Source organism: Sardina pilchardus, chromosome 2 (assembly GCF_963854185.1).
Source record: "Sardina pilchardus chromosome 2, fSarPil1.1, whole genome shotgun sequence".
NCBI classification, from domain to species: Eukaryota; Metazoa; Chordata; class Actinopteri; order Clupeiformes; family Clupeidae; genus Sardina; species Sardina pilchardus.
Window position 1 is genome coordinate 35,063,697 of NC_084995.1, and position 18,456 is coordinate 35,082,152.

The window sequence follows — 18,456 nt, forward strand, 5'->3', positions numbered from 1 at the left end:
TTTCTTTCCTTGAGCTGAAGTTCACCGACTTACAAAGGTGCTCCTGCCCTTTGCTGACACCTGTTGATTTTGACTGGTACAATGCTGTTTTCTAGTGATGCAGGGCAATGCAGGCTACAGCACTACAGAGAAAAATCGCCGAAATACAGAGTAACTCTTCCCCCTAGTGGCCATCTGCTTGTACTATGCATATTGAAGGAAATCATTTGTTTTACACTTATTTACACTTTAGGCAGTATTCGACACACACTTTATACATATGACTCATCAGATAATGTTTAGATGAAACATAGGCTAGCTGAACTTTTATCATTTTTAGAATTATTATTTCAATTATTTTAGTGTTTCGATATTTGACGCCTTTAAACCCCTCAAAAGGTGAAATATCACTACAGGTATTTAGAACAGTGGTTCTCAATTTGAGGTCCGTGACCCATAGCCAAGGGGTCTGTAAAATAATTAACTTTAAATGCTAAAGTTGAGGTTTATCATTTTAAAGATGAATTTCCACAGACGACACCCCTTTCACCCATATAACAAGCAAATTGTGTCTATTTGCTCCCACTCACATTGAACTTGAAAAACTTCCCTCAGGTCATGCAGAACCATTCCTACTGCTGCTTAGCTTGGCTTATCTGTCCGCAAGCTAGCTGATGAATGTGTAGAAATGATTGGGTCAGTCTATGTTGTCCAAAACTGACAAAAGACCAAGTTACAACAATTGCCAGAAAACACAGGATTGTTGACCTGGCCACAACTTCAGAGATTACAAATGGCATGCATAATTGTTACAGCCATGAGAGGGTCCTTGGAAATGTTTCTCCCCCAAAAGGGGTCCTTGAAACCAAAAAAGAAAATGATTCTCAGACAACATTCTGAGAGAACAACATTCTCAGAGTAAAGTTGAGCAGCCTCTTATGTATGTTGCTCAGGCTTTCCCCCCCTGCACGGACTGCGCCAACTTTCCCCTGCACTCCATTAATGCCCTTAAGAGCATGACAGCTGCAAAAAAAAAGACTCTTCAATATAGAAACAATCAATACAATCAGTATGCTTATGACTTATTTTCCATTTCAGATGCAAGATAAAAAAAACAATAAAAATGTGCAGTCATCATCACTTTACCCTTCCATCTGTACTTTCATTGCCATTCCCTATTTTGATGATGCCAGCAAATATGAGAAGCTAAGAGCTTCTCAGAGGAGTTTGCCTGGCGAGACAACACATGATGCAAGCAACACACCATGTCCCTCAGCAGCAGTGGTTGCTAGGTGAGGCCTCTGTTGTTCGCCGTGTGTTCAGCGGAGTCTTGAGTAACAATGAGCCTTGGAGAGAGGGGTTAGTGGGTGGGGTTGTCAGTAAATGAAGAGGGGGGCCGCATAGTAAAGAGAGAGAGAGAGAGAGAGAGAGAGAGAGAGAGAGAGAGAGAGAGAGAGAGAGAGAGAGAGAGAGAGAGAGAAGTGTGTGTGTGTGTGTGTGTGTGTGTGTGTGTGTGGTGGGGGGTGGGGGGTAAACAGCAGGTCCTACCCCAGTGCCCCTGCCCCCACCGACTCTTTCCTGAGGCCCTTTTTTGCATGGGGTAGAGCTGCTAGTGTCTTTGTATTCAGTAGGGAGAAGGCCACCTGCGTTTGAATACAGCTTTTTAAAAGCACCAATAAAAAGGCCTCAGAATTTAAAAAAGGGAGATAAAAAATAATAAGTCTGCATTTTTTGTGTGATTTTGTATTCTTTTGAAGTGATGGACAGGGAGGTTAAAAAAAATAGATAATAATAGAAAATATTGCATTTGAAAAGTATTGCAAAGAACCGAGCAAAGAGTTTAAGCCACTCAAATTAAATACTGATTGATGTGATGGCGCATTAGACTATGTGAGGAATATGAATGTAAATATTGCATGAAATTGTATGTTTATAAAGATATTTTGAGGTTTATTTTTCTTGGTATTTTTCTAGGAGTGTGCCATACAGTTTCTTACGAGCATTTTAATTCATGTGATTTACTTGTAATATCATCATTCACCACTGAGCGGCAGGCAAGACCTTATTTAAAATGGGTGGCAGCAGCCATCAGAGCAGATGGCTTGTTTTCACTGCCTCCGAAGTCAACATCGAGGTTCGCTACACGGTGTCGCACTCCTTTGAACATGACACACGGTTACATTCACGCAGACGGGGCCATACAACACCCAGTCAATGTTTCATAACACGGTCTACTCAAAATGATGCTGGTAAGGAATACAAGCTCGATCGCATGAGTATGCTTGTAGGCTATTTGTGTGTAAATAGTAGGCTAGCCTATATTTGTAATACACTTATTTTTCAAGTATTTTTGCACAAGCCCTGGATATTATGCAATATAAGTAGCCTACGCATATGCTTGATTTATGATGAGTTGCATGTAAAGCAACTTGGTTATCATCAAGTTATTTTAGAATAAGATGAAGTGGATTGTATGATGGTGATTTTGTAAAATCCTGATAACACTGTTGGGTGGTAGAGGGCACAGCCTATTTTAAGGTGTTTGTTTTGAAAGTGAATTTCATCTCCTGCTTTGCATTGCTTCTTCCTTCCCCAGTGAAAGTCACATGGCAGTTTAACCGTGATCATTCACACCACACACCCTCGCACCCTGCGTGTAACTGCATATAACTGTGTCATATGTGCACATGAAACTGCCAACCGAGACAGTTTGAGCAACTGAGCAAAATGAAGGAAGAGGAAAACGAAAGCACACTGACACCCTGTGTGAATCACATGCTACCGTAGTCCCTGGAGAGTCAGGTATGATAGCTCAGTGGAGCTGTTATGCTTTCAGAGTGATGCTGCATATCTGACTTCCCGCCAACTTTCAATGGTTTCATATCTAAATAGGTGACGTTGCCTTGTTATACCAGTTCCCTCTCACTCTCTTTTACCTTGGGTGAACTATTAAGACAAACCTGCTTGCCATGACCTGTTAGCACAAGTGTGTGTTGTAGCCACCACAGAGTGAAGCGTTGGGGTTGTGCTGAGTTTTGGGGGGGGAGTGGCGATAGAGCCCTAGGCTCTGCCCTCTGCCTCCACAGCAGACCAGTTTAAACTTGACCCAGACAGTTAAGCCCCAAAACTCTGACGGGGAGATATATCCAATAAGCTTCCCCTTCCACTGTAGCTATGCCAGGTCAACAACCCTCCAGTGCAACGCAATCCCCGCCCAAACCACCGCCACTCCTCTGAGTCACCCACTCCTACTATGCAAACATCGCAGATGTATCTGGATTTTTACATAGAGGACAGCAGAGATTAGGCATCAGCATAGGCTGTCTGTCAATAGCCCACCTTTAGGTGAGGGTAGACACACAGGATGAGAGTCATTTCAAAGTTTACTGACTCGGGTCCATAGGAGATCATATTCTGACTGAAGCATAAATAGGTTTGATGGCAATCTCTGAAACCCTGTGCAGGTGATGACATTCATAAATATGCCAACCTGTAAAACTTGTAAAGCATTATCTTCTTTCAATTTGATTGACATGTACTGTATTTGCGCCATCTTTTTGCTACTCTAATGCAACTGTGCTGTAAACTCTCAGCTGTGGGCTGCCTGTTTATAGGAGAGTTCTCAGAGCTGGCACACAAATACCTGATTTTTGTTCTCCAGTGGCAAGCATGAAACGATTAATGGATATCAAAAGATCTAGATTTTACTTTCTCTTTAAGTAAACACTGATACATAGGTTTAGATGACATATAGTCTAAGTAGGCCCATTCCAGTGGTATATGCTACACATTTGCTAAGATGCCTAAACCTACATCATGCATACATTAGCTGTGTAATTGGGTATGCATGCAACACAATTAACACATATACAGTAGCTCACCCTCGGAGGGGAGATGGAAGCGATATAGGTGCCAGACTGTGAGGATTTAACAGCTGCACAGAACAGCAGCCAACCCCCCTCCACCCCATTACACCGGATGCAGGTTGCCATCTCATCTAAGGCGATGTGTTTGTGAGCTGTTTAAAGTTCCAGGAACTACCTGTTCTGTTTCATTAAGTGCCATAGTGTTGTTTTTGCTGAAGAACAACAGCAACCAATCCAGATACAAGGAGTGGCAGATTAAAATGTGCTAGTGTACCTTGAACAGGAGTAAGTGATAACTGTCTGTATAGGGAGTACAACTCATTATTCTATTGACATCAAGCCCACTCAAATACGTTGTTGGCTTCTCTAAGATAAGTGCCCTGGAAAGTATCCAAAAAGCTATTGCACTACCAATACTTTGATTTGTTTATAAACATAGTATACATGTTGTTATAACATGTAAAATGATTTATACATCCATGGATGGACTTCCTAATTTTTAGAGGTAGAGTAGAGGTGAGGGAATATCTACATACAGTATGAAAATACATTAAAACCCAACAGATTAAAACCTTAAAATAGAATTTAAACATGGTATTCATATGTGAAGAACTGTATCTAGAGGGACATTCTAAAAGGAAGTTGTAAGAACTAGCACCATGCCTCCAAGATAACTCAAAGTTTGCCAAGAGTTCTCCATTCTTCATCTTCCAGACAGAGTATGCCTACTTAAAGTGATGACATTGTTTTTCCAAAAAAAGGTCAACATCTTGTACAACTCACAAAATAAAAGGTTTATTGTTGAACAACAAACTTCACACATACATTAAAAAGGACCGGGTTAAACAAAAACTGCTGACAAAAAAAAGAACACAAAACAAGAAAAGTAACTCCTTTTCTTTGGCCCAACCCCTTTCATACAAACAAAAAAACTAGTTATGGTGCAACTAGTTATGGTACAACAAAAAGGTTCATACATAAAATTTACTGGAATGCTCTGAATTCAATGCTGATTTGTACATGTTCTGTTGAAACTGAGACATGGTCAAACAAGGTATATTTCATACAGAAGCACCGATTTGGTCACAGGAGATCATGATAAAGTGGCTGACCTCATAACAATATGTACAAAAATATAAAATGTAAATAAAAATACAAACAAATTTCAGTTTTATGTTTGCCGTTCAGAATGTCGAGACACTTGTTGGAATCTGTCGTGGTTCTCCCTGGAGAAAAATTTGCAGTCGGGTTGGTTGAGCACGGATGGTGAACTTGCTTGATGATGACCATGTTTTCATGTTTTTTTTTTATTTTAATGTTTTATGTCTTTTCTGAGGTCTGTCCTCAAGCCCAACCGTGGAACTGAAGAGGCTTTGAACAGTTCAGTGGGACGGAGGATTGCATCAGTCGTCGTCATCGGTTTTCTGCTTCTTGGGGTCTACTTCGTCCTGTTGAGGGGAAAGTAAAAAATATATGTTTTAAGTCAAACAATGAGGTGGGGCCCTTACTTAAAATATCTTCATTCAAGTTATGTTCAGTGAATGCCCCCTACCTCGTCATCTTCATCATCGTCATCATCGTCAGCTGCTCGTTTTGTGCCACCACCAAGGTCATCATCATCCTCATCGTCTTCCTCATCTCCTCGAGGGAAACAATACAAAGTCTTAGGCAATCCTCTACAACGTTTACTTTTGAGACCATCAAATTCAATTCTCTCCATTTAAATAATTGTTTCTCTTGACATGTTTTATATTTTATCTTTACAGCCAAGATAATCATTTTCCAAAATAAGATATTGCAAAAGTGAATGCATCACGTTGAAAACATTTTATACATACCCTCTCCATCTTCATCCTCGTCCTCTTCATCCACTTCCTCGTCATCCTCATCATCTACCTCTGGCTCGCCATTCTCCTCGTTCTCCTTTTAGGGAAAAAGTAACTAACTTACTAATGGGATAGTTTCCATTCACCATTTGACCTTAAAAATGGAATTTGGTTTACAAGTCCAGGATGCTGAAACATATCCAAAGGACCTCACCTTTCCATTGGTAGCAGCATCCTTTCCATTCTCCTTCTCTTCCAAGAGCTTCTTCTCTTTCAAATCCTGTGAAAAACACAAACACAAAAATTCCACATGGGTCTTGAGTAAGTCTGACGCTGTACAAGAGAACATAACCAAACTATTTCTTTGTGTATCATTACAAGTTAAGGGAAGGGATAACACGCTGCAATTATTCTCGATTTAGACCTAATCTGTGACGTTGGTAACACGCCCCCTCCACACGAGGAGGGCGGGGGAGGAATCTCACACAACAGGGACTCTCGTTATTGGCTAGGAAGGCTGTTTGCCTGGTGCCACTCAATGCTTCAATTCCGATTCCCGCCTACTTCAACCGAGCTTAATGCTTTGTAATCTGATACACTGATGTTGAGATACCATGGGTATTGTAGTTCGGAGAGTTTTGTGAGCACCATATGTTTCTACGAAGACACGCCCGGGGAAAACACTGCAACTCCCAGAGTACCCGAATAATTTATTTAAATACCACAACGGGGCACTGTGATGCAGAACCAGCAAGAGGAGGATTGAGAACGAGCTCCGAAACAATGGGACCAAAGCATGGCCGCAGAAACTTGCGACCTAAATAAACGCGCCCATACAGACAACATTTCATTTAAAGAACACGAGCAAGCTACCCCCAAAAACTTCATATAGCCTATTAAACGATCGAAGCCTGGCCTAATCATGAAAACGGTTTTCAAGGTGACAACACACCTTCTAATTATAGCGATGTATATTCATATGCGGACCAAATGGTTTCAATCAATTCTTTTATAGCCTATAGCTTAATCTTTAGCCTTTAAGCCGTTTATAAGCTTCATCGCGTGGTACCGTCTCCTTGAATTAGCCAACAATACAGTGGGTCCTAAATAAGTAGACTTAACTTGAGTGAATACATGGTTTTTTATAGGCATTTAAATTGTAGGTTATCATGTGTCGGAAAGGTGTGTCGTGACTTCTGTTAATTTAGATATATTGATTTAGCCTACCCATCATCGTTCCGCTACGAGGCGACACTTCGCTTCGAGCAGTGGGTTACTCAAGGGTTAATGTTTAGTTGATAAGGTCATTTTTGATATAGCCCACCCGCTGAGACAAGAGGTACTATTACCGAAAATAGCACCCGGGACTCGGCTGTTTTACGCGTTCAGGTTTGTGATGATTAGCGGTCTTAAATAGTATCTGCTCTCAGTCTATCAAATATCGCAAACATGTCACCCTTACACGCATCTCCTTTTATTCGCAGTAGTCTATAGTTCCCCTTCTAAACTGGTTGGCTCAAATAAATCGGACGTAAGCTACGCTAAAGTTCAAGCAATTGCGCATGTAGTCCAAAAACCTGCTTTCCGTTCATCTTTCTTTTTTTTCATTAAAAACACTCATCAGTTAAAAGGTATGCGCTCCAGCGGAGCCCTCAGGCTCCAGCTCCGATTCATTCTGTAATTGTCAGGCATCCGATTGGTGTAACCATACGGATACGCGCTACGAAGCTGAAATGTGAAATGTGTTTGTGCTATGGCTACGGCGCAAACGAATGTTACTGTGTTTGAAATGAACCGGTGTTGGGTACCACATACAGAAATCTACATCGAACCCGAAATGCCCAAGCCGAAACGAATGAGAAGTGTGAGGGGGATGAGAGCGCATCAATCATGTCAAGGCTGTGGGCTTCAGTCACGGCCGGGGAAAACCGGCAAAAGTTGTTCATCTTCCGCGCATCGCGGCTTTTCGAGTCAACAGCCATATTTATTCCAAATAATGCCATAATTCTGACAGTGTACATGTGGCCGATGGTCAAAACAGTGCCGACAGCCGAAATTACAACAGCAATAGGTTCCTAGTCTCGATGCTGGAAACAGTTTGACAAAGAACAGCTATAGGCTACACAGTCTCAATCATAACGCCATAATTCATATTCGCGGCAATCAAGGGCAGGCCTAAATCACATAAACAATACACAAGGAGTAAATCTGGCAAGACTGAAATCAGAAGCGTTACTGTTAAAGAACACCCGACACGCTTGTATAAACAAAGAACCCGCGCAGACTGTTACACTACGGACAATGAAAGCACGGCGAATGGGTTGTACGCTATTTGTAAAGAGCAAGATAGTTAGAATGAATAAATAGACCCGTAGAAGGTTTAAATGACTTAAGCGCAAAACTGCGTTCTCTCCATGTAGCTCGAAGCCAAATGTGAATGGAAATTTGCAAGTATCCTCTCCAGTTTATCACAATTACTGAACAAGACTCGGATAAAATCTGGGTTACGGAACCCTTCAAAATTCCTCTATTTTAGGAATAACTGATATTGTTTTAGAAGCCTTACCTTGGCGGAGATTTCAGTTGCGGAGTCTACTTTTGTGTCTGCCATGGCTTATGTTGAATTTTAGTATGATACAGGACACCGAAAACAAAAGTATAATCCACAAGCAACCCGCTGTAGATCACTGTTAATGTGGCCGTGCTTTCGGCATGCGATGGAGGAGGCTTTAATATAGATTAGTGGGCGGGGTGGAAAGGCAGTGAGGTCTACATGGTTGGTCAGAAATCCCAAATAGGTGTGTTTCGTACGCGTTGAAGTGGAACAATGGATAGTGTTTCCAAACCGAGATGACACACCTCTCTCAACAATCTCCTTCGCGTTTGACCGTTGCCAAAGACGTAGCTCAATAGTTAAGACAAATTTCCACTTCACCAATATCTAGATCCAATTTGGTCTTGAATTGGTGAGATTATGTCGACAAAGACTTCCAAAAGTCATCGAATGTCAGTGCGCACTGCATTCAAGCAGCAACCAATAATAACACATTAACCGATGTCACGTCGATTTGGAACGACGATTGGTACCACAATTTAACCAAAACTATTCTTGTAATAGACCTATAGTGAGCTCGCGTCTGAAGTAATTGTGATAGTTCGCGGGTAATTCAGAAATCACTAACTAGGGTATTTACAACGGAAATGGTGTATGTATAAAAACACTCGGTGGGCTGCTCGGAAGGCGCGTACTTTTATCCAGTCTTCACCAGACTACAGCCCCTCCCCTTTTCGTCAATTTGGAATGAAAGTCTCCTCGATGCGTAAAATGCAGCCTACGGGCGCAGGAAAGTCATAGTTACACCAGCAGCCTTAATACAGATTCGTTTCTTATAACCACTCTATTCCTTGCTGTAAGCCTAAAGCAATGCAAAAACATGAAAGGGGTCAAAACGTTCGTAGCTTTTAATTAAACTAAAATCTTTTACATATCGTTTCCGATAAATGAAAATACGCGGGTGAGTAGCGATTACTAGACGACAATGAACCTACAGGACCAAATTAAGCTTACGCAGATCTAATTGATAATTGTCCTAGCAGTAGGCTACATATGGCGCGGACAAAGCACTTGATGCAACCGGTTCAAACCAAGGGGGAGGGGATAGAAGCACTCTTCATCATAACCTACATTCAAATTTTACTTCGGTGACGGTATGTTTTCATCCCACACCTTTGATTGGTGGGAAAATCGAGTAAACAGAGATTTGACGCTTTGCGCACTGCTATTGGGTAGGATGTACATCAACCAAAAAGGAACCTACAGTAGCCAGTAAATCCTGGAAACTGGATCTCTTCATGGCTCAGACGTAACGAGTTTGACGAGTGGAGATTTTCGTTTGAGGTCAGTGTCCGTGTTTTGCTCCTAATTTTAACCCAATAAAAGGATAACGAGAAGTGTTTTTTTTAAATCATCGTTATTGCGCAGACCTTCCAACAACCACACGAACGCGCATACATGGATCAGAGGGTGAACGCATATAGGCTATCGGCTTTACAGCAAGGGCATTATGTTTCCCCAGAATGCTCAGGTGAAGAGCAAACCAGGTGTGGCTAATTTCAAACGAGTATGTAATAACACATACTTCTGGCCAGGTTTGAGTCGGCTCCCAAGAATCATAGCATGTCTCTGTCTCAGATACATGCTCACATGCACATACTGTACCAACTTTATACATCAGTCTAAATCTGACTATAGATAGTGGAGTAGGTTACAAATTGTAACCTTTCTTTTTGAGTCTCACAAAATGTCTTGGCAGCGATTAAACTGTAAGCACCAAAGAGATTGGCAATATATTAAACTTGATAGGTCACAGATAGTATATACATTTTAGATATACACAAGAGAGGGGTTTCTTGCTAGAGGTGGGGGATTTCCCAGTGGCAAATCAACAACCATTTACTGTCCAAAACAGTAGTATAATCATAATGAATAATCATAATAATCCAAGCACAAGTACCAAACACACTCCTTCCTTCGTCTGTGCTTTGTGGAATTAGGCCCAAGACACCTCCAGGAGGCTCAAGAGTGAAGTCTGACATCCCAGACCCAACGCATACACATGATGGGTTCTCTACCAACACATACTGTACCAACCAATTATTTGGTCATTCCTTTTAGTAGCTGTGGCCATTTATGATCAGCAATATATCCAAACAAAATGTAAACCCTTTTATGAGGGTCCCAACAAATACCAAATAACAAGTACCAACAGGTTCTTTGGTCATAATAAATCAATCAAACAATAAATGTCTCTATCTTATCTGCAATTATGAACTAGTGTGAGTATGCCCTGCATTCCAGCCTCTCCACCTTGCCATGCATTGCCAAAGGGCAGTCTGACTCGTGCAAGAAATGCTACAACACACAGAACACTTCCTCATGAGTAGGCAATGAACAACCGCGCATGTGAGAAGCTGTCACTGATGGGAGTTGAAGAACCTGCAGAGTTGCTACTGCTGGAGATTGCCCACGTCTCAACCACACCGTGGGATGGGTCTGCCAGGGAGATGGAGGTGGTGTGAACAGCTCGTGCTGTAAGTTCACTGGCCCAGATGCCAGGCGCATTTTCAGTCAGACCCTCATGAATATAAGTTTCATGCATTTGTCCATGTTCTTCTACAAACCAGTACTATATCACACCATTGTGTGTGTGTGTGTGTGTGTGTGTGTGTGTGTGTGTGTGTGTGTGTGTGTGTGTGTGTGTGTGTGTGTGTGTGTTACTATAGCGTAGCCCATACTTATTACTATATGGTAATAAGTATTACTATATGGTAATAAGTATGGGTTCACATATGCGTGCTTTTTCAGCCCAGGAAGAGGAAGCAGAAAGTTTGAGTGGTGGAGCTATCTGTTGACAACTTCCTTTTAAATGGCTGATAAGTTCAAAGCTGTTCGTGCCATCAAATCTTCATAATGGAAATGATGATCTGTCACAGAAATAGACTAAACAGTGCATGAAAGTGAGGCAGCAAGAGAGAGAGAGAGAGAGTGAGAGAGAGTAAATATTGCAGGAGGAAGGTTGTCACTGGTATGTGCCAAGTAGAGGACCTTGAATGAAACAGCCAACTCCTGTGTGTGGACATAACGTTCAACATTTTGTCCTTCCCCCCTTTTTCAAACATCTATGAACAGCATTTATGTATGAGGGAGCCATTGTTTTCATAGACACCTTATTATCCGATACATGGATACTGTTTGCCTTTAAAGGATTACTATCATATATCCATTATACATTACAATTTAATTCAACAAATAACACAATAACAGTAAAACTATAGTATAACAGCATACATTTCGTCTGTCACATGACATCTAATATAGCCTACAGTGTGTGTGGGGGGAGCTCCTGGGAAGATAAAGGCATGTTTGTGAGACTACAACCCGTTGAGTTGAGCGCTTGGCCTGGCAGTTTAGGCAGGGTGGGTGGATCCATGTGTGAGTTTGGAAATGAGTAATAACACACTATGGTACCTCTACCTCATTTATCTACATTTGGTACCTCTGCATCATGTTTACCTTTCTGAACAGAGAGTTACAGGGATCAAGGATGGGATCATTCATATGGCAAAGCATTGAGGAGAATAAAATGAAGCCCATCAGAGCAACTGTACCCTTTCTCCTCTCTGTGTGCTAAGAAAAGGGCATTACAATCATCATGTCAAAGTTATCCAGGTTTTGCACTTGTGAAACAAATCAGATTCAACTGTTGTTGCTATGCAAGTAAAATAACAAAATGCAGTGTTACATCTAATCAGAAGTGCAAAGTACAGTAGATTAAGGCTTTATTTATAGGTTATACAAATAGTTTTATATATATTATATACTATATATATATATATATATATAAATATTTGATAGTTAATAACACATGTTGTCAATCCAATTGGCCAGGTATCATGTAATGTATTACCCACGATAATGACTCAAAGGACATGTTTTCAAATGTGTAACAACCACCACTGTTAACCTTGGATGCCATACCCACTACTAAAACATGAAGCTGCACTCCTTTGCTCTTCCAGGTCAGTACAGACATTCAGTAGGAATGTGGATACATGTTTGGTCAAAAAAAAAAAAAACCCCTTGAGGTAAGGAAGGTAGAGAGCAGGGGGGATAGCTGATAAACTTGTGTGCTTGTTCGGTATCTTGATGCGAGGTAATTTAAATTCTCAGTCTTTGCTGTTAATGATTAACCGTCCCTGGATTTTACATTCAGAAAAGTGCCACAGTAGTCGTTTTCACGGCATACTCAGAATTTTTATGACGGCACGTGGACTTTTTGTAGTAGGAAGTTATCCTTTACAGGCCGTTCTATGACACTACACTTTGAGCAGATGTGCTTCTTCAAACGTGGACACATTATTGTAGAACCAAACCTACCCACTGTTGCGCTTGCTTTCTCATGTCAGTAGCTCACTGGATATACTGCGAGGCCACATTTTGTCAGCCCTTCAGAGCTGACATCCTGAATCATGTTTGCTATTCAGAGGTATGCATCTCATTCTGAAATGGAGGGAAAATACCTCAAGTGGAGGAGTGTCTAGATGGCGCTGAAGTGCACTATGTGAGACGAGGGGGAAAACCAGCATGCGGCCAGCTCAACATATAAAACCACAGAAGTCACAGAGCTAATTCAGTTAGTGGTCAGAAGCCAGAGACTTACCAAACACACCCAAACACAGACAGTGGCATTCCAGCTACGCTTGAAGCATCTCTCTTCACTCTGCTGTTGTTGCATTTAAGGTAAGGCCTAATAAATATACAGTTAGCTGTCATCTAATCTCTCAGTTATTCATCTAAACGATTGTCACACGCTTCTGTGGCTACAAGATCATTACTGTCAGTTGTAGGATGTGAAACCTCACTTTCAAACCATAACGCCTTGATTTGTTTTGATTTGGCATGATCAGTCTTGTAATTACTTGCATTACTTTCCCATATTCAAAATGGCCTTGAAATGTGTCATCTCTGACTTAAAAAGAGAGATACTGTGTCAAAAACAATATCAGTGAAAGATTGTAATTTCAAGAGACCCAATGAAATGTCAAATGTACCCCTAGTGTGAAATATATCTCAGATGTTAGACCTGAAAATGTGTAATAATACTTTTTTTTAGGACATACTGTAGCGCTAGAGACAGATATGTGATTTTTGTGGAGAAATTCAAAAGTGCCTGTATGAAGGGACTGTGGAGGTCAACTTAACACAAATGTAAACACAAAATGTCTGTAGATTACCAAAACAGGTGTGGCCTGTTGTTGATGGGCTGGGGAGCTGGGAGAGGAGTATAGCATGGTGATGCTTGGAGCTGGGCAGCTGGTTGCAGCTACATCTTCCTCTGGGCAGGTCTGATGTGGTACAGACTCGAGATCACATTATCCTCCTGACTGGATCACATCTGAACCTACAGTATGTAGCTGAGATGCAATTGAGCCCCACTTTATCTAAATGTGATCACACCAAACACACCATAATGTGAAGCATTTCCTCCTTATGACAGAAAATGCATGCATGTGGGTGAAATAGACATATATGCCACAATTTGTGTATTTTTTTCCATAAGGGCACAAATCATTCATGTTTCATAAACCATTTATTGTTTATGATTTCTTTTAACAACACTGTCAACAAGACTCCACGCCGTATTTGCATAAGAGGAAGAGTAGAGCTTCACACATGCATTTCAGTGCTCTGTTGGGGATTTATGTTATAACTAGGAACCGTGAATGACCAAATGCAGGAGCTGAAAGGGAAGCATCTAAGCCAAGCTATTTCTCTGTTTCTAAATGCATACTTCCTGGATCACTCATTTGCTGACACTATATATTTGGAACCGTTCTAAAAGAGATTGGGACAAATGACACACATTCTAGACACACATTTTAACCGTTATTAGAAAAGTTGTAATTTTATTGAAATAATAAAGATTTACAAAATACAATGCAATTTTGTATTTTTGTATGCCACTGTAATAATTTCACCAGTTTACCTCAGATGACAGTGTCATAGGTATTGTCCCACTCTCCCCATCTGCGGCTAAGTGAATATGGGTCACCGGTCAACACTGTCTGCTCCCTTGCATTCTGCAGTGGCCTTTTGCACTGTCATTGAGCCGACATATTGAACCCAAAACACAATAAGTGACTGGTAGAGGAGGGGTTTGGTGGAAGGATTAACACTGTTACGTACTGTTTGAGGGAATGAAATGCACCATTGTCCTGGTGTTTAAAGAAAATCCCAGTTACTCTGTGTGGTTAGACCAAGTCCTCAACTCGATGCCTTTATTCACTATCACAAATAGAGAATCAAGTGGGCGTGTGTGTGTGTGTGTGTGTGTGATCACTCTTTTATCAGCTAATTGAAGCCCAAATACAGTATCAAGAGATCATCATCAAAACAATCATTTTTGCACAAAGAGAAAAATACTGGTGGTTTCATGCTTTATGTGTGTAGTTTTGTATCACAAACCCACAAATTAACCAGAGTATGCAGACACTTACACCCCCACTCTCCCCCTCCTCTCTCTCTCTCTCCCTCCCTCCCTCCCTCTCTCTCTCTCGCTCTCTCTCTCTTTCTCTCTCACACACACACACACACACATGGAGTGAGGTCACTGTGTAGCAGATGTCATCTTCAGGACCAAGTGCTCTAGTCTAGCCTTTTATACATGTTTAAATATTCATCAGATCACTTAGGGAGGTATATTGAACTCCTCTTCACCAACCCCTACCACATCATCTGTAGTTATATGGCTGCTTCTGACATAAACTTCCAGAAATTATGTTTTTGCCTTCATATTAGTTATGAGGAGAAAAGAAATCCTTATCTTCAGGTGTCATACAATCACCTCCATGCATATGTTATAACATCGGTCAGTATCACGCCACATTAAGTTGGAGTGAATGGAATTGTTAAGCAAAATTAGCAAATGGTTAAAGGCGCTGCTGACCCTGCTTTTTTGTCCTCGGCCAAAAAAAGTTAATGGTTTTCTATCAACTCTAGCTGCAAAGGGGGTAGTACTGCAAGTGAACTTGTTATGAGAGACTTTGATCACTGGTTTACCCTGAATGAAACCCAAATTAAACAAACGGTCTTCATCACAGGAACTCCAAAAAGGTCAAAGTGTATGTATGGCATTTAGCAGAGCCACTGGATAATTGCTGTTCAGGCCCAAAGTTCTAGTTCTGTGAAGATTGCTTGATTATTGTATCTTTGATAAATAAACAAACTGCCATGGTGATATTTTTTGTTTGTCATAAGATGGGAGGGTTTCCATCACAAATGCTAGTCTCTGTGCAGCAAGTGTATCTCTGTGGAGGTTGCAAATCTGATAAACCCAGCAGGCTTCTAGATAGAAAGCTCAGATTTGTTTAGAAAGCCTGAAGGGAGGGAAAAGACAGAGCCTCAATTTTAAACCCTCTGGTACCCCCTTGTGGTGATACTGGATAAGACATATCCACAGTGGTAAATGTACACCACCCAAAATTATTTACTTTTAATGACATACAAGTGGTTGGACTGGTTAATCAGGCAAGGTGCGGTTTTTATGCAAAGCCTACTCACATATTGACTGATATTATTAAATACCCATCATGTTTTTGATACATGTCAAAAGGGACACATAACAATGTCTGGCAAATGTTTCCTAGATTGGTTATTGTTAGAAATCAGCAATTAATATCAGTGATTAAGGAATTGAAATACTACTACTACTACTACTACAACTACTACTACTAGGCCAGTAACTTACATGTCTGTTCATCTTATCATCATCTGTTATTTGTTTAACATATTGGCAATCAAGCATGGACATTACTATATTACAGATTAAATTCTTGCTTTAAGCATGGTTCATTTAAGTGGACATAAAAATCAGTTTGTAGCACTTACTGCCATCTAGTGTCTTGAGATGTAGCCTGCCTCTCCCTCTCTCTCTGCGTGTAAGAGTATGTGTTCTGGGACGCAGAGGCCCTTGGAGGAGTAGAGAGTTACTCATCATAGGCCTATATACATACGACCAGTCTTTTATTCAGCCTTTGGAATTTTCCTCCTCAGTGGGTCTGGACTTCACGGGATCACATCAACCCATTTGATTTACTTTTATGTGGATTTGGGGTTAATAGGGGTGGTAAATAGCCTTTGTTAGCTGGAATTATATAAAGCATTCAGAGACCACCATTCTTTTTTCGCGGGGAGTACAGACTATCCGTGTCTTTTGGCATGGATAACAGACAGCATTTTTATGTTCTCTGTGTGAGGTGGTCTGTTTGAGAGGCAAAAGTCAGGCTAATCAAAGGGGCATATCTAACATGTCTGGGAACAGAACAGGGAGGCCTCTGTTAAAACAATGTTCAAGATAGCTTCAGCACCACAGGGGCTGCACTTGCCTGAATAATCAATGCAGCCAATTTGTCTCTTCACAAAGGCAAAATCATAAAACCAATTAACCTGCTGGGGGGCCCGAGTTAACCCTTTTCATTTCAAAGTCCCGAAAGAGGGGGCCAAGACTGGGCAAAGTGTCAGCAGTTCCCCTATCATTGTCATGCAACTTCCAGGACAGTCACATGCAGGCACAGGCACTTGATGTCCTGAGGGTTCTTTGTGATGGTCTCTTCTTCCTCACCTCCTTTTGTGCTATTGCACAAATCAGTCAGATAGAACTGATCTAGATGTAGAGACTGACTTTGTTTTAAAGATATGGTTATGGTTATATATGTATATATAAGATAAGGCTATGAATATGGTTATAGATATGAAATGGTTTGGCAAGATTAAATAGTTTGGCTATATGAATGCGTGAATGAGGGCTTGAATGAACACAACAGAAATGTGTATGCATTAATTATATGCTTTACACTTTAAACCCTTTAGATCACACAGGAAGTGAGAACATGTTATACCAAATGAAGCCTTCACACACACACACACACACACACACACACACACACACACACACACACACACACACACACACACACACACACACACACACACACACACACACACACACACACACACACACACACACACACACACACACACACTCACACACTCTCTCTCTCTCTCTATTTACTCACACTCACTCACTCACTCACACACCTGTGGGGTTCAAACCACAAATGGCCACTATATTTGTCTTCAAAATGGCTCTCTCAGGCTTTTGGTTCTACTAGAACACATGGTGTATCTTGACCTCTAGCAGGTACATGTTGTCAGGAGAGCGCCTGGCTAGTGAGCATTTCTTTCCTCAAGGGTATCAGTGGCTCCCCCAGGAGGCGTAGAGCGTTAGCGACAGCCATGACTCCATGATCGCACAGACATGTTAACAAGGGCACCAGAGACAACCAGACAGGACAAAAGCCTGAGTGTGAACAAACATGACTGACGTTCTTCAATAAACGGTCCTAATTTACGCGTTCATACTGATGTCCACAAAAAAAAAATAGTCGATGGCCGATAGCATTTTATCTTCGTTTTTTCTCATCAATGTGAAAAACAAAACAGGAACAGGGGAATGGTTCGTGATGAAAAACGTATCCGCCTAATTGCTCATTATCCAAATTTGACCATCTAGCCAGATGATCCGATTGTTGCTAACCTATTTGTGCCGTTTTCATAACATGACAAATAAACGAACTGTGTTTAATTCAAAGCGCAATAGATATAATTCAGGAAGCGCGGTGATTCACACAAAATGTCCGTGTCTTCGTTTGGTATTTCAGCCACAGTGGAGGCGCACTGAAACAAAGGCCGTTTTATTGTTCTTCCATGACACGACTTGCGAAGAGCCCTTTTACAACAACGTGAAATGGCGGACCGATGCAAGAGAGGACGGTGAAATCCGACCTAAGGACTGAAAGTAAAAGCAAAGACATGGACATCGTGTAGGAGTGGATCGGGAATGCAGCAGCTGTGGTCGAGCGTGCGCTCTCCAGCAGGATAGCGCGTTTTTTAAAGTAGCCTATTTCTAATCTGTTCATGCGTAAGTGTTTGATTAAAATTCAGGACCCTGGAATGATCATAGGTTGTCTTAATAATAAAATGGAGGTCACTCGACTAGACTAAAGTGGTTTAGGAATTCGTGTACAACAATAAGGACACGCTAGTTTATTAAAAAAAAAAAGAAAAAAAAAGGCAGCACCAAGTATGTTGCGCATAATTGCGCATAAGGATCAAGTAGAGGGATTAGAGCGAATTTCAGTCTGGAGGGAAAAACACGTTCCTCTAA

General features: G+C 41.2%; 1 protein-coding gene across 1 annotated transcript; it reads right to left on the reverse strand.

Moving 5' to 3' along the window:
- Nucleotides 1–4,624: 4,624 nt before the first annotated feature.
- On the reverse strand, nucleotides 4,625–8,395 carry ptmab (prothymosin alpha b). The gene is made up of 5 exons (XM_062528543.1): nucleotides 8,238–8,395; nucleotides 5,886–5,951; nucleotides 5,684–5,768; nucleotides 5,398–5,483; nucleotides 4,625–5,293 (listed from the first exon to the last, which is right to left on the reverse strand). The coding sequence occupies exons 1-5, from the start codon at nucleotides 8,280–8,282 to the stop codon at nucleotides 5,249–5,251; spliced, it is 327 nt and encodes a 108-aa protein (XP_062384527.1). The 5' UTR covers nucleotides 8,283–8,395; the 3' UTR covers nucleotides 4,625–5,248.
- Between the last annotated feature and the right edge of the window lie 10,061 nt (nucleotides 8,396–18,456).